Raw genomic sequence first — 13256 nt, 5'->3', positions numbered from 1 at the left:
GGGGAGCCTGCTTCTCCTTCTCCTTCTGCCACTCCCCCTGCTTGTGCTCGCTCTTTCTCTCTCTCTCTCTCTCTCTCTCAAATAAATAAAATCTTAAAAAGAAAAAGAATGTACGTAATGGGGAAAACTATAGAGACAAAAAGTAAATTAGTGGTCACTTAATGCTGGGATGGGAATGTTGGAGGGGGCAGGTGATAGCCCAAGATATGGGATTTCTTTTTGAGGTGATGAAAATGTTCTAAAATTGACTATGATGATGGTTGTATATATCTGTGAATATGCTAAAAATCATTGACTTGTACACTTGAAATGGGTGAATTCTAGGGTATGTGGATTATATCTCAAAAAATGTGTTAAAAATTTTCAAAATTGCCATTAATTGCCTTTCATAAGAAAATACATTTCTCCTCCCTATCTTAGTTATGGAATCCAAGACTCTATTAAACCTAAACTAAGACCTCTTAGATTCCAGTCTCCCTTCCAATGCTTAAATATTGTTGTGGCCATTGATTAAATGGAATCTGCAAAGACATTTGGAAGGTGACATATCACTCTGATGTATGATTTCTGTATACCTCCTTCAGATACATTTTAAATGTGCTTGTTATAGAAAGGGCCTTTCACTACCTGCACTGCATTGTCACAGCCTGTTTTTAAAAAGTTAAAGTTTTTCATGAGACACCTAAGCTTATCCTTGTTCGGGTTGCATACCCATGTAAAATATTCCCTCTTTACCATTACAATAATTAGACATTCAATGAAAAATAGCAGACACCCCAAGGAGCTTGCCAAGCTTTTCAGTCTCTTAGAAATGAAGACCTGTAGGGCTTTGGAATTATAGGCCTTTTCTTTTTATTAAACAAAGCAAACTTACAAAAGATAATCAGATAAGGGAGGGGAACCAATGGAAATGGAAGAAGTAGACATTTGCTTAACAACCTAGCCTGATAAGAAAATTCAGTATTGAATCCAGATACTGGATACTTCCAGCTTTGTATGATCGGCTTAAAACCACTTGTAAACAGTCGCTTCCCCATTAATAATGCTGAGAGACACACAGTTTCTGCCTAAAAGTCAGATCTGAAATTTAGGCTGTCAAAGCATTTATTTAGCTTTGGAAAAGTTTAGGTTTGTTTTGCTTGTTTATGTTTGCTTTTTTTTTTAATACTGTTTTTTTTTCTTTTTAAAGATTTACTTATTTATTTGAGAGAGAGAGAGAGCACAAGTGGAGGGAGGGGTGAAGGGGGAGGGAGGGAGAGAATCTCCAGATTCCCTGCTGAGTGCGGACTCCCATGTGGGGCGCAGTCCCAGGACCCTGAGATCATGACCTGAGCTGAAATCAAGAGTTGGACGCTTAACCAACTGAACTACCCAGGCACCCCTGCAGTGTTTTATTGTTTTGTTTTTTTGTTTTTGTTTTTTGTTTTTGTTTTTTTTATGATTCTTTTCAATTGTTTTTGAGGCAATGTGTATGGAAGTGCCAAGCCCATGGTATGACTCCATTGAGTGTTCATTAGATCTGAGTGTTTTGCCTAACTCTAACTACTAACAAAATCAGGTTCTCCCCATATTTCTGTCTCCTTACAAAAAGAATTCAGTCAGAGACCCATTGATGCGGTAAAAATACTGAGTGTGAGTAATCTTCATGATGAATAACTGGCATATGGTCAAGCAAGGGTTAATTAAGCCGTGATGTGGTCTTGCCTCTGACACAGACAGCTGTGTGATCTTGGATAAGGGGTATTACCCCCCCCAGACTTTCAGTTTGCTTGTTTGTGAAATCAGAAAATTAGACAAAACCATTTAGCTGAGATTCGTTCTAGCTCCAGAGTCCTGGGGTTACGGGTGTTCCCTCCGGGCCAGTGCTCAGGTCAGTGAGGTTTTCAGTTGGCTGCAGCGCTCTCAGTCCAGCCTTGCCGCTGTCTTGTTTATACTGAGTTACACTCTGTGCCTCCTTCTTTTGCTCCGAGCATGCCGTGACACTGAAGGCAAGAACAAGTTTGACCCATTGGGCAGAAATCACTCCTGATGATTCCTTCCGTGACAAACTATTACCCATCTGGGCATGCTGGTCAGAGAAATGATGTTTCTAAAGGGCGCACCTTTGCAGTATTCCTCACAGTTTCTTACCATGCCTGTCAAATGGCTTGGACGGAACGCGGAGACCTTGGGGGTCAGTTGGGGTTAAAGCACTAGCAGCCCGAATCTGCTCATGGAACAGAGAGGTGGATGAATGATTAACCCAGTGGGTCCATTGTTCAGTGAGTGGAATTGAGAGTATTGGTGGACATGGGGGCTGGGGCGGAGAGGGTGCGTGCAAAAGCAGAGGAGAACGTTGAAAACCAGATTGGTTTTCAAACCATAACCCAAGAAATATATATGTATGTGTAAATATGCAAGTGCACCCATGAGTTGACTTGAGTTGTTTTATGGTCCAGGTCCTTTGTTACCAGATGGAGACTATTTTTCTACTTTCCAGACACGCACATGTGTACGAGTCCGCACACATATGTTTTAGTGATATGCATATTGAAGTCAGCACTCACCAATAGATGGAATTGCAAAATCTCTGAAAAAGTCTTGCATAGGAAGAGAATAAATGCAGGAAGGGGGGGGTAAAAGCTTACCCCCTTGGAGTTGGTTTGGTGCCGTTTGCTTTCTGGAATGGCTGAGGCAGCCAGCTCTGCAGGCGCTGCACCGACAAGGGCAGGGAAGTGAGCACAAAGTCAGAGGAGGAAGGAGGAAGAGAAGGCTCGCACGCCCTGTGGCATTCTGCCTCCTCCCCTCATTCTGTTGTGACTGCACCTGCTGCATGTGACCAGCGGGCACTGAAGGCAGCCGCAGCCACAGCGCGGTGACGAAGCAGCTGCCGCCGTGCCAGCTCCCGCCCAGCCCTCATTGAGAAAAGGGGAGCCGGAGCCGGAGGAGGGGGAGGAGAAGCTCCCTGCAGAGCTGCCACCTCCACGGATCCCAGGAGGCCCCTTGGAACGGGCACTCGGGCACTCGACTGTTCTGACGTGGAGATTCTCTCGGGAGCCCCGGGAGTTTGAAGACAGAAGGGAAAAGGGAGAAGCCCGCAGAGAGCATCAAAGGATGCGGGGTGCTGTAAAAGGAACCGGGGAGCCCTTTGAAAAGAACCTATCATGCACTGAAATGCTTTCTGGAGGAGGTGCCATTATTTGCCTCCCCTTTTGCTCAGCTGAAAGGAGCCAGCAAGGACGGTCCTGAAGTATTCCTCACGGGCCTTTTTGTCATTGTTCCTTTTTCCCCTTGCACACGACTGTTTGCTGACCTTTCCAGAGGAATCTCAGTCCCCCCAGTTCCAGCTGAGAAGACAGTTCTTAATAAAAAAAACTACTCCTGCTGTTTGAATGGGAGGTGCCGCGCGCTTGCTGCGGTCCTCTTTGCTGTGACATTTTGGAATGTCTGCAGAAACTTAAAAACAAAACACCAAAACCTTAAAACTCCTTGGATTAGGCAAGAGAAAAGGAAGTTTTTTTTTTTTTGCCAAAACAAGAAGTAAAGGAGAGGTGGTAACTTATCCCTGATCCAGGAGCTGGATGATAAAAGCCTTCGAGTTATAGGAGTCAGCACTTGCACCCTAACAAATAAACATGAGAAGGAGTGGCTGTGGGGTATCGCGCAGAGGCTGGTCTTAAAAGAAGCCTGAGACTGGCTCAGAACTTCGGGCCTGTATGATGCCTGAAGACAGAACTACTGGGGGACGGCCCTCAGGTGCCTTAGCGTCAACTCCTTTCATTCCTAAAACTACATACAGAAGAATCAAACGGTGTTTTAGTTTTCGGAAAGGTAGGTAGATGATCTCTTCATGTCCATTTAAAAAATATACATTATATTCGCTGGGGCTTTAAGGTCAGTAGATGTTCAGATAAAATGGAAGTTTGAAAACCAAGAGATTAGAACTGTAGAAGAGTGATTGATGTGTGTCTCTGCTTGCCTATATTTATTTTTCAAGGTTCCTATTGATCGGTTTATGACTGAATGGGCCGGGTAGGTGGGGCTTAAAGAATGGTAGTCCTATGGGGATCACCTTGACCGACTGAAAGCCCAGCGAGCTGGCCTGGCCCTTCTGGGAGGAGGGGCCAAGGCGACCTTGGGCTGCTGCCAGACCCAAATCAAGGAGCCATGTTGTGAGTTCTTGAAATCAGTCCCTCTCAAATCCTTGTTCTCTGCTCCCATCACATCGGTTTTGTTCTGGCTGCCTGTGCTTGCCTCCCCTCCCCTGCTGAGAAAATTTGAATAATTAGGTTATCTCTAGTGACCCCTTTTCAGGAGCCTTTTGACCATATTGACTAACACTGATTAGAAGTAGGAGTCACCTTGACTTTCCAAATACATCGAAAGGTGGCACTGGCAAAGGCCAAAGATAGGAACTATCAGGAACAGGGAGTGGGAAAATCCAACAATTTCTGATCAATAAAAGAAGCTATGCATTTCACAACTGATTTGTGTAAGGGGAGTTATAGGGTACAGCATAGGTAAAATAAAATGCTTTTAGAAAACATTTATGTATCAAAATATTTTTACATGTCCTTTTTCTTTAAAATGGGGATAATTAAGTGACATGATTATTTAATTTGGAACTAGGTAGTTATAATTTAATGTCCTGCATAGTAAGCTTATAATTAGACGAGGAGCAGATATGACTAGCTTCTAAGGTTCTTTCTCCCTTTTTCTTTGATCTGCCACCTATTAATTAACCCTTTCTACTAACCAACAAAAAGAGAGAAGAAAACAAAGTTAGGAAAAAAAACACGTGTATAAAGCAAGATATGGTAGGAACTTTTTAAAGACTAAACCTTATTCCTTCTGAGTCTTTCTCTTTGAACAGTTAAGATCTGCCTATGATCATTATCATATATTATTAGCAAGGAACTTAGGTTTAATTTATATTCCTCTCTCATCCACAAAGGTAATTAAGTGAGAGATACATGCCTCATATTTTCTAGATCTCTAGAGATTTCATGGTTACTGTCAAGATTGCATCATTGACAGAGAAATTGGTAACGGTAGAAATTGAAAAAAAAAGCTAGGGAGTCATTGCTTCAAGGACTTTCTCTCTTTTTCTAGCTCTTCCAGCCCTCAGCAACTAAAGTGAATTTGTCCAAACATGCAAAGAAGGTCTACTTTTCCAGGCTATTGCCACTCATTTATTAACATGAGATGTTCTGGGGACATTTAATGTATCTTTGAAGCACAGAGCAAGGTGTTTTTGACCTTTTCCACCTTCTCTCCAGTAGTGGAGCATAGCGTATCTGCAAGAATCCTAAGACTACTATTCCTTATGCCCTCTTCCCTTTCTCCTTAAATACCAGAGAGGGAAGGCAGTGCCTGTGGAGAGAATCCCCCTGGGCTGGCAAATGGCTACCACAGGAGTGGGGAACAGCTTCCACCTATCATCTCTTGTGGGTTATTTTTAAACTATTGTCCTGTCCTGTGCAGTTTTAGTAATCTGAGGAATGTTCAGCATGCGAGTCAAGGATTAACAGATTTCTAATTTACAAAGCTGTATTCTGGTTCCTGTCAGAACTATAAAGGAGAGGAGGAGCGAGAGCATGGAGCTGTTTTCAGTTTCCTTCCCCTTTAGCCAGAGCCAGGCTGCACACCAGGCGCTCCCTCCTTCCCCAGGAGGCTCTGGGAGCAGAGCAACTCCTGTGTGCAGCGCTAATCACTCCAGCCGCAGGGGCCTGACTCACTGCGGTGTTTACATCTTTATTTAAGGTCCTGCCCTGAAAAGAATGGACTTTTCTTTCGATCCTGGGTCCCCAAACCATGCTACCTTAAGAAGAGAGTGTTCTTTTGTGCTTTGTTTCATCCCCTGGGTACTCAAGTAGAAGTGGACCCCTTTCTGCTTTCCCCAACCAAGCCTGCTGGAGAGCATCAGCTGAAGTCATTTCAATGCGAGCAAAAGGGAGAGTGCATGATTCATGGAAAAGCCCCCAGAAGCAAAGAATGTTGACACGGCTGCTTTTCCTGAGCCACATTTAAACCTTTTTTTTTTTTTTTTTTTTTTTTTTTTACCGTTGTCAAGGGTAAGCCAACAGAAGTGGAGACTTGCCGCTTTCGAAATGCCCTAAGAATGAAGTGTAGAGTTGAGTTAAAGTTTCCAGAGGCCTGGTGGTCATGCAGCCTGCATGCTGGGCAGGCCCTAACTGATGTCTCAGGGTTGTTTCCTCTTCCAGATCCCTTTGGTCCTTGACTGTCCTTTTCATCCCTCCATTTCTTCGTTTGGGTACTAATACAGATCACTGAAAATGTTTTCCCAGTTTGAAAGATCTAGGAACCGAGAAACTTTTCTTAGGCAGGAAGCTGGGGATGGTAGTGCTTTGGATTTACGTTTTGGAGAGAGAATGATTCCAATGTATTTTTACCCTGTTGATTTGGAAACTACATATGTAATTTTTTTTTTAACCTCTAGAAGACTAGTATGTAGTATGGGAAGCATAACCAACCTTTTGATTACCTGGAGGTGCATACTACCTTGGTTCCCGAATGTTCATGTTCATTTCTGGTCATAATAGGCTAGCTAGCTGATTTAAGGTTGTTGTGCTTACAGGACACACTGAAGTAAATTTTACAATTCTAACTGCATCTTGTTTTGGGGTTTTTTGTTTTGTTGTTGTTCTTTTTCTGTTTTATTTCCTGAGGCGCTCTCCTCTCAGAGATAAACCATCATTCATTCTCTAGAGCTTCTCCCCTAAACTGTAACCGGTGAGTGGCCGTGCACTGTTGCTTCTTCCTTCCTTATAGACTTTCAGCTGCATTTCAGTTTCTATCACCTTAGTTCTCTGTGCCTGTGTTGCTTCAGGCACACAACTTATTTTGACCTAGGAAGAAGCTCTTCAAAACAGCATCCATCCTCCCTTGTTTCCACCCTAATGTTCTTCATAAATTCCTACCACACACAGGCCATCGGTAAAGCACTGACCAATTGGTATTCCTGAAATAGTATTCTCAAGCGTCCCACAGCTCAGATATTTTTATGAGTCCCTCTTGCTCCCGGGAGGAAGTTCTAACTGTTTCATGTAATTATCAAGGCCTTCTAACCAATTCCATCCCTGGAGAATAAACTCGCAGGTCCCCAGACTGTCCCCTCTTTCTCCCTAAACACATGTCCCACGCCACCTCTTTGCTTTTTTTCACTGTGCTATGACACTCTCCCTGCTCTGTTCAAACTTTATGCTTCCTTCTAGGCATTGTTGGCTCTCATTTCTCATCAAGCCTTCTCTGTTCACCCAAGCCTTCTGTGTAGTCCTTACATTTCTTATCTGCTGCCACCCGGCCACCTTATCTTCATAGCCATCCTTAAGTGCTTTATATACATTTATGGTAAAAGATAGGATAGATAGATCCCAGATCTGCCACTTTCCAGATCTGCACCTAGCATCTCTGAATTGGTTTGTAGAAGGGAGACCTCCTTGCAGAATACTTGGAATGTCAAATAAGAAAATACATGTAAATTGCACGGCTTGGTACCTAGACGTAAATGGTGTCTGCTGGTCTGAGAACTAGGCCACTATGCTGGCATTATTACACTTCCTAGGTTTTCCAAGCCTTTATTTTCCTTTCTCCTTCTCCACTCTGACTACAAAAAGAATCAAGATCTACCAAACATTCACTGGTTATTATAGATTCGGAGCCCCTGGGATTACAAGATTTCTATCCATATAAGTTTTTTTGGTTGCTTAGAGAGTATTGATGATGGACTGAAGTAAACTTTGGCTGTCTTTGTTTCTTAGTTCTGTACTAAATGGATGTCTTCTATCTTGATTTGTCTATTTATCGTGGGCGAATGTTCATTTTTAATTAAAAATTATTATAATCCTGGTGATACCAAGTCTTATTCTGCTAGCAGGACTGTAGTAAGCAGAAAGTTAAGTAAAAGCAAATGCTCTATATGGCTTAGTATGTGAACTATAGGAGGAAAAGGACAGGAACTCTGAGAAATCATGACAGCAGAGAATTTGAGTAATAATGGAAAAGTTGTTTAACTTCTGGCTTTTCATCAGCACACTACAGACTTTTTTGTTTTCAAGTTCTTATAGAATTCAGTGTCACAGCCTGAGAATTATTGATAAGTGTCAGTTTACATTGGAGTTATTCACTCATTTCCATAACTGAAGAAGTGAAGTAGTTTGTTTTAATGCACACATTAATTCCCCAAAGGTTTACGGAGCACTCGATCCTTACCCACTTTGGTATTAAGTTCCAGGGACATAAGGAAGAGAGTTTGTTTATCTGTCCTGGCGCATTCACGCTGCTGGAACAAAATACCATAGACTGTGTAGCTCACACACAACGGAAATTTATTTCTCACAGGCTGGAAGTCTGAGATCAGGCCGGTATGGCTGGGTTCTGGTGAGAGACCTTTTCTGGGTTGCAGACTGTCAATTTCTTGTTGTACGCTCAAGGGACAGAATAGGAAGGAGCAAGAGAGCTCTCTGGAGCCCTTTTACCAAGGCACTAATCCCATTCAGGAGGGCTCCACCCTCGTGACTGAATCACCTCGCAAAGGCCCCACCCTAATACCATCACCTTAGACAGTAGGTTTTCAACCCAGGAATCTGGAGGGACACAGACACTCAGACCATGGCTTTGTGGGAGAACGGAGTCTGAGCTGTGGAGTCCTTCAGATCCCGCACCAGTCTCAGTTCAGTCCTGGTGTGTGTGGCACCTTGGGAAATTTTCCTACTCCTCTCTGACTTTTTTGGATAGACACATCGTCTACAGCTGTTATCCAATATTATTTATAATAATAATTACTGTAAAATAATTATTTTTATTGTAGTGATTGTAAAAGTACAATCCTTGTTTGACTGGTGAGAGAGAGTAGTCCAGTACAGATAGGCGTGTAAACAAATAATTACAAAGCAATGCTAAGAGACTGAAGCAGAAACATATCAAGCTTTGGGTCTGGAGCGATGAGGGAATGTTAGTAAAGAATTTACACAGGAAATGATATGAATTGAACCTTGCAGAATAAGTTTCCTTAGGCAGACTCATGATGGCAAAACCTACCTTCTAGAAGGGGGCCTAAAGATATGATAAGTCATATTTCACTTAGGAACAACTAATAGTGCGGTATAGACAGAGAGCATGTCGTTTGTGAGCAAGCAGTAGAAATGAGGGTGGGTATGGCGTAGGGCCTGGCACACAGTGGGCGTCACCTAAACATTTGTTGATTGAATGGCAGATAAAGAGGCCGAGATCAGAATGTGGAGACTTTGTATTGTGTGAAAAAGAGTTTGGTTGGCCAGTGGGCAGCACTGGAAGAAATAAAGCAAAGGAATGTCATGATCCAATTTAAATATTATGAAGATTACTATGGCAGCACTTGCCTGAAATAAATACTCTGCTCTTCAAAAATCACTGAAGAAATATTGAGGATCTAGCCTAATGTAGTGACAGTGAGTTTGGAAGGGACCCATGTGGTGACTAAGTGAGGGTCATGAAGGAAGGAGGAATCTAGGCTGACTCCCAAATGGCACTTCAGATGTTCAGGGGGATAACCAAAACCAGGATTACAGGAAGTAGAACAGGTTTTAAAGAAAAGGTGACTTTGTTTTAGAAATTCTGAGTTTGGGAATGTTTAGAGAAAGCTATGCTGAAGGGTCTAACGGGCACTTAGAAATCCAATGCCAAGGATTCTAAGAATGGCCCAAACTGAGATACAGATCTGGGAATAACTGATAGACAGTGAGATTACATGTAGTCAAGCAAAGAAATTGTGTCAAGTAGCATAAAAATAGGGCTGAGGACAGAACCCAGAGGACCAACAAATTTATGAGAAGGGTGTAGGAAGTAGCACAGTCAAGAAGGAGATTGATAAGAGTATTCTGGAAGGCAAGAACTATGTAACACAGGAGAAGCGTCAGGAAGAAGAGTGACACTGACAGTTTTAAAGGGAGTGAGGCATGAAGTAATACAAAAAGTAAATTTGGCTTTCGATGATTTGGCAACTAGGAAGTTGCCGATGACTACAGAAAAACCTCTTTTAGTAGAATGGCTGTCAGAGTCCAAATTGCAATAGGTTGGCAAAAGGACAGAAAGTGATGAAATGGAGCCAGGGTTATACTTAACTGGAAACCAAGGAGCAAAAAGAATAAATAATTGCGAGGCGCAGAAAATCCAAGAAGGTTTGGCTTTGTGTTTGTTTATTCATATTTAAGATCGGTGGAATATGAATACATTTATCTGATCACACTCAGTTAACTTCACAGGCTGCCTCTAGCTATTGAGTGTATAAATCACCCATAAAGGAGGAACCTCACAAATCCTGGAGGAGATTTAGATCTCTCTCTCTCTCTCTCTCTCTCTCTCTCCAGTTGGAACGGCCTCCCACAGGTATAATAAAATCACCTCTGTAATTTACCTTCTCAGCCTTGTGAAAAGGCACCTCCTTGGTGATGCTTTATGACACCATCAACGTACTTCCAAGGGAAGTACACATGATGTACCTTTGTCACCTAGAAATTCCGGGGATGGTTTTGTCAGGTAGTGTGAAACCTCCCCTGGAATTTAAATGGACATAGCTAGAACCGTTTGCATGACTCACATCACAGAGTATATCCTTGTTAATAATCTACTAGTCAATGTGTCCTTTTGCCCATGCTGCTAGTTGGGATAGGCTTATGACCTTTGTGCTTTCTTGTTAATCTTAAAATTTGAAGTTTCACCGCTTCCTCAATGAAAATGCTCAACAAAACAGCTTAAAAAAAATTTCCCCCTAAGCTTCCATGCAAAAAAACATGCTCATATAGGACGTCGATTCATATCTACCATTGTAAGACAGAGATGTTTGGGACATTCTATTTCCAATGCCACAAAATGGGAAGTATACATCTATTATAATCACTTACTAATTCTTTGCAAGACCAGAGTTAAAGCAGAAAATCATTAATTTTCCACAGGAATCTCTAATCTATTATATGCTTTAATTCTCTTCATATTATATTGCTAAATAGACATAGCTCTTTACATAAAGGAGATCATTGCCTTGGGCAGGATGCATAAGATGTTCAGAGTTTTCTCTTTCTCTATTTTTTTTTCTGATCTTCCTCCAAATTTGCATTTTCTCAGCAGATATTATTCCTGCTAGCGTGATGACAGACGTTTAGGTCAGAAAGCTGGCAAGCAGCAGGTTTCTTCCTCAGTAACTCATTTTTCAGCCCGTGTGCACACTACAGTGTATTGTGTAATAGATACAGAGTGGCTCTGAAATCCAAAAGCCTTGAACAAATCCTGGCTCCATCATTTACTAGCTGTGTGACATTCAGCAAGTCACTCAACCTTTCTGTGCTTCAGTCTCCTCCTCAGTAAAGTAGTGGTGCCCACTCCATAAAGCACCGATGGGAATGCAAGCTGGTACAGCCACAGTAGAAAACAGTATGGAGTTTCCTCAAGACGTTCAAAATAGAGCTACCCCATGACCCAGCAATTGCACTACTAGATATTTACCCCAAAGATACAGATGTAGTGAAAAGAAAGGGCACATGCACCCCATTGTTCATAGCAGCAATGTCCTCAATAGCCAAACTGTGGAAGGAGCCAAGATGCCCCTCAACAGATGAATGGATAAAGATGTGTTTCATAATAAAATGGAATATTACTCAGCCATCAGAAAGGATGAATACCTACCATTTGCACTGACATGGATGGAACTGGAGGAGATTATGCTAAGTGAAGTAAGTCAAACAGAGAAAGACAATTATCATATGGTTTCACTCATATGTGGAACATAAGGAATAGCTCAGAGGACCACAGGGGAAGGGAGGGAAAACTGAATGGGAAGAAATCAGAGAGGGAGACAAACCATGAGAGACTCTAGACTCCGGGAACCAAACTGGGGGTTACAGAAGGAAGGGGGGGATGGGGAGGGGGTAACCAGGTGATGGGTATTAAGGAGGACACTGTGGTGATGAGCACTGGATGTTATACAGAACTAATGAACTGTTGAACACTACATCAGAAACTAATGATGTACTATATGTTGGCTAATTGAACATAATAAAAAAATAAAATAAAATACAGTGAGTTTTAAATGAAAGAAATGCAGATAAACCACTTGTACTAAGGCCTGACATACATAAGTACATCTTCGCTATTATCACTTTTTAGAGCACAGAAATGATATTCTGTTTTATTAGTTTTTAGAATTTACTAATATTTTAAATTACTAGAAAATGAGAACATATGATCATTGTGGTTAAATAAAGAGGAAGTGGACTGGCATTTGGGAATGAGCAAAGGTTTTCAGGCTGAATGAATCTGGATATGGACTTCCATTCTGACACTTCATGTTGTGTAACTAACCTTGAGCTATTCGTTTAATCTCTCTGAGCCCCAATTTCCTCATGTATAAAATAGTTACCTCATATATTTATTATGAAAATAAGAGAATGTATGTCAAGGACTTAGTACATAATAGGTACTTAATAGATGGAAAGATGTTAGGGCTTTTGGCTTTTCGTTTCTTGCTATACTTCTTAAGTAAATTCTTACCACAACACAAAGCTGTATGTACAAAAAAGAAGGAAGGAACGAAGGAGAAAAGGAAGAGGAGAAACCAGAGTGGCCATAAAGCAAAGCTTACCTCTTCCTTTATCACGTCCCTAAGTTGTTGGGAAAGAAGAAATCCTGAGAATTTTAAGAAAAGAATGACTGTTTTTTATTACCGCATAAGATAACATCTTGGAAGGTTGGTTCTCATTTGTAGCACACATAGATGTTGAGTTGCAACATCTTTAGTAGGTTTTCTGCTGGATTTAGAGAGAAACTTTAGATACTATATTTATCCATCTAGAACAATAAGTGGAAAACCACAGATACATAAGATGTATTCCCAGATGTCGATATCGTTATTTTTTAAAATGAACTATTAGTGCCTTCGAAAAGCTATTTTCTTAATTTTGGCAGAATAGAATCTGAACATCTCAGGCAAATACGCATCAAGGAACTCCACGGGGGGGGGGGGTATTTAAAGAACTCCACAGAAAAAGAGTCAGTATTCTCCATTCATAATCAATTTTCAAGCTTCGTTATTAAAATACTAAAATATCTTCAGTCATTATGAGCACTGTCCGGGTTAGAATTCAGTATTGCCGCAAGCAACAGAAAACCCAGCTAACAGTGCTTAAACATGCATTTTTCTCACATTAAAAAAAATCGTAAATAAGGTGCTGCTGGTATTGGGTCAGTGGTTCAATGATTTCATCCCCATTGTCTCTGAATCTTTC

General features: G+C 41.5%; 1 protein-coding gene across 5 annotated transcripts in view; it reads left to right on the top strand.

Annotated features, from left to right (window-relative positions):
* The window catches only part of ARHGAP24 (Rho GTPase activating protein 24), a 489199-nt gene that overhangs the window by 423566 nt on the left and 52377 nt on the right, over positions 1-13256 (top strand). Inside the window, exon 1 of one of the 5 annotated variants that reach the window (XM_008706162.2) lies at positions 3684-3810. The exons of the other annotated variants lie outside the window; for them this stretch is intronic. Coding sequence (XP_008704384.1) covers positions 3696-3810 — 115 coding nt within the window. The 5' untranslated portion in view covers positions 3684-3695. Of the gene's footprint in view, positions 1-3683; positions 3811-13256 lie in introns of those variants that run through there. 5 annotated transcript variants of the gene reach the window in all.

Source organism: Ursus maritimus, unplaced genomic scaffold, assembly GCF_017311325.1.
Source record: "Ursus maritimus isolate PB19 unplaced genomic scaffold, ASM1731132v1 scaffold_8, whole genome shotgun sequence".
Classification (NCBI taxonomy): Eukaryota; Metazoa; Chordata; class Mammalia; order Carnivora; family Ursidae; genus Ursus; species Ursus maritimus.
Note: the sequence above shows the minus strand (reverse complement) of the source record. Positions and strands in the feature narration are given on the sequence as shown.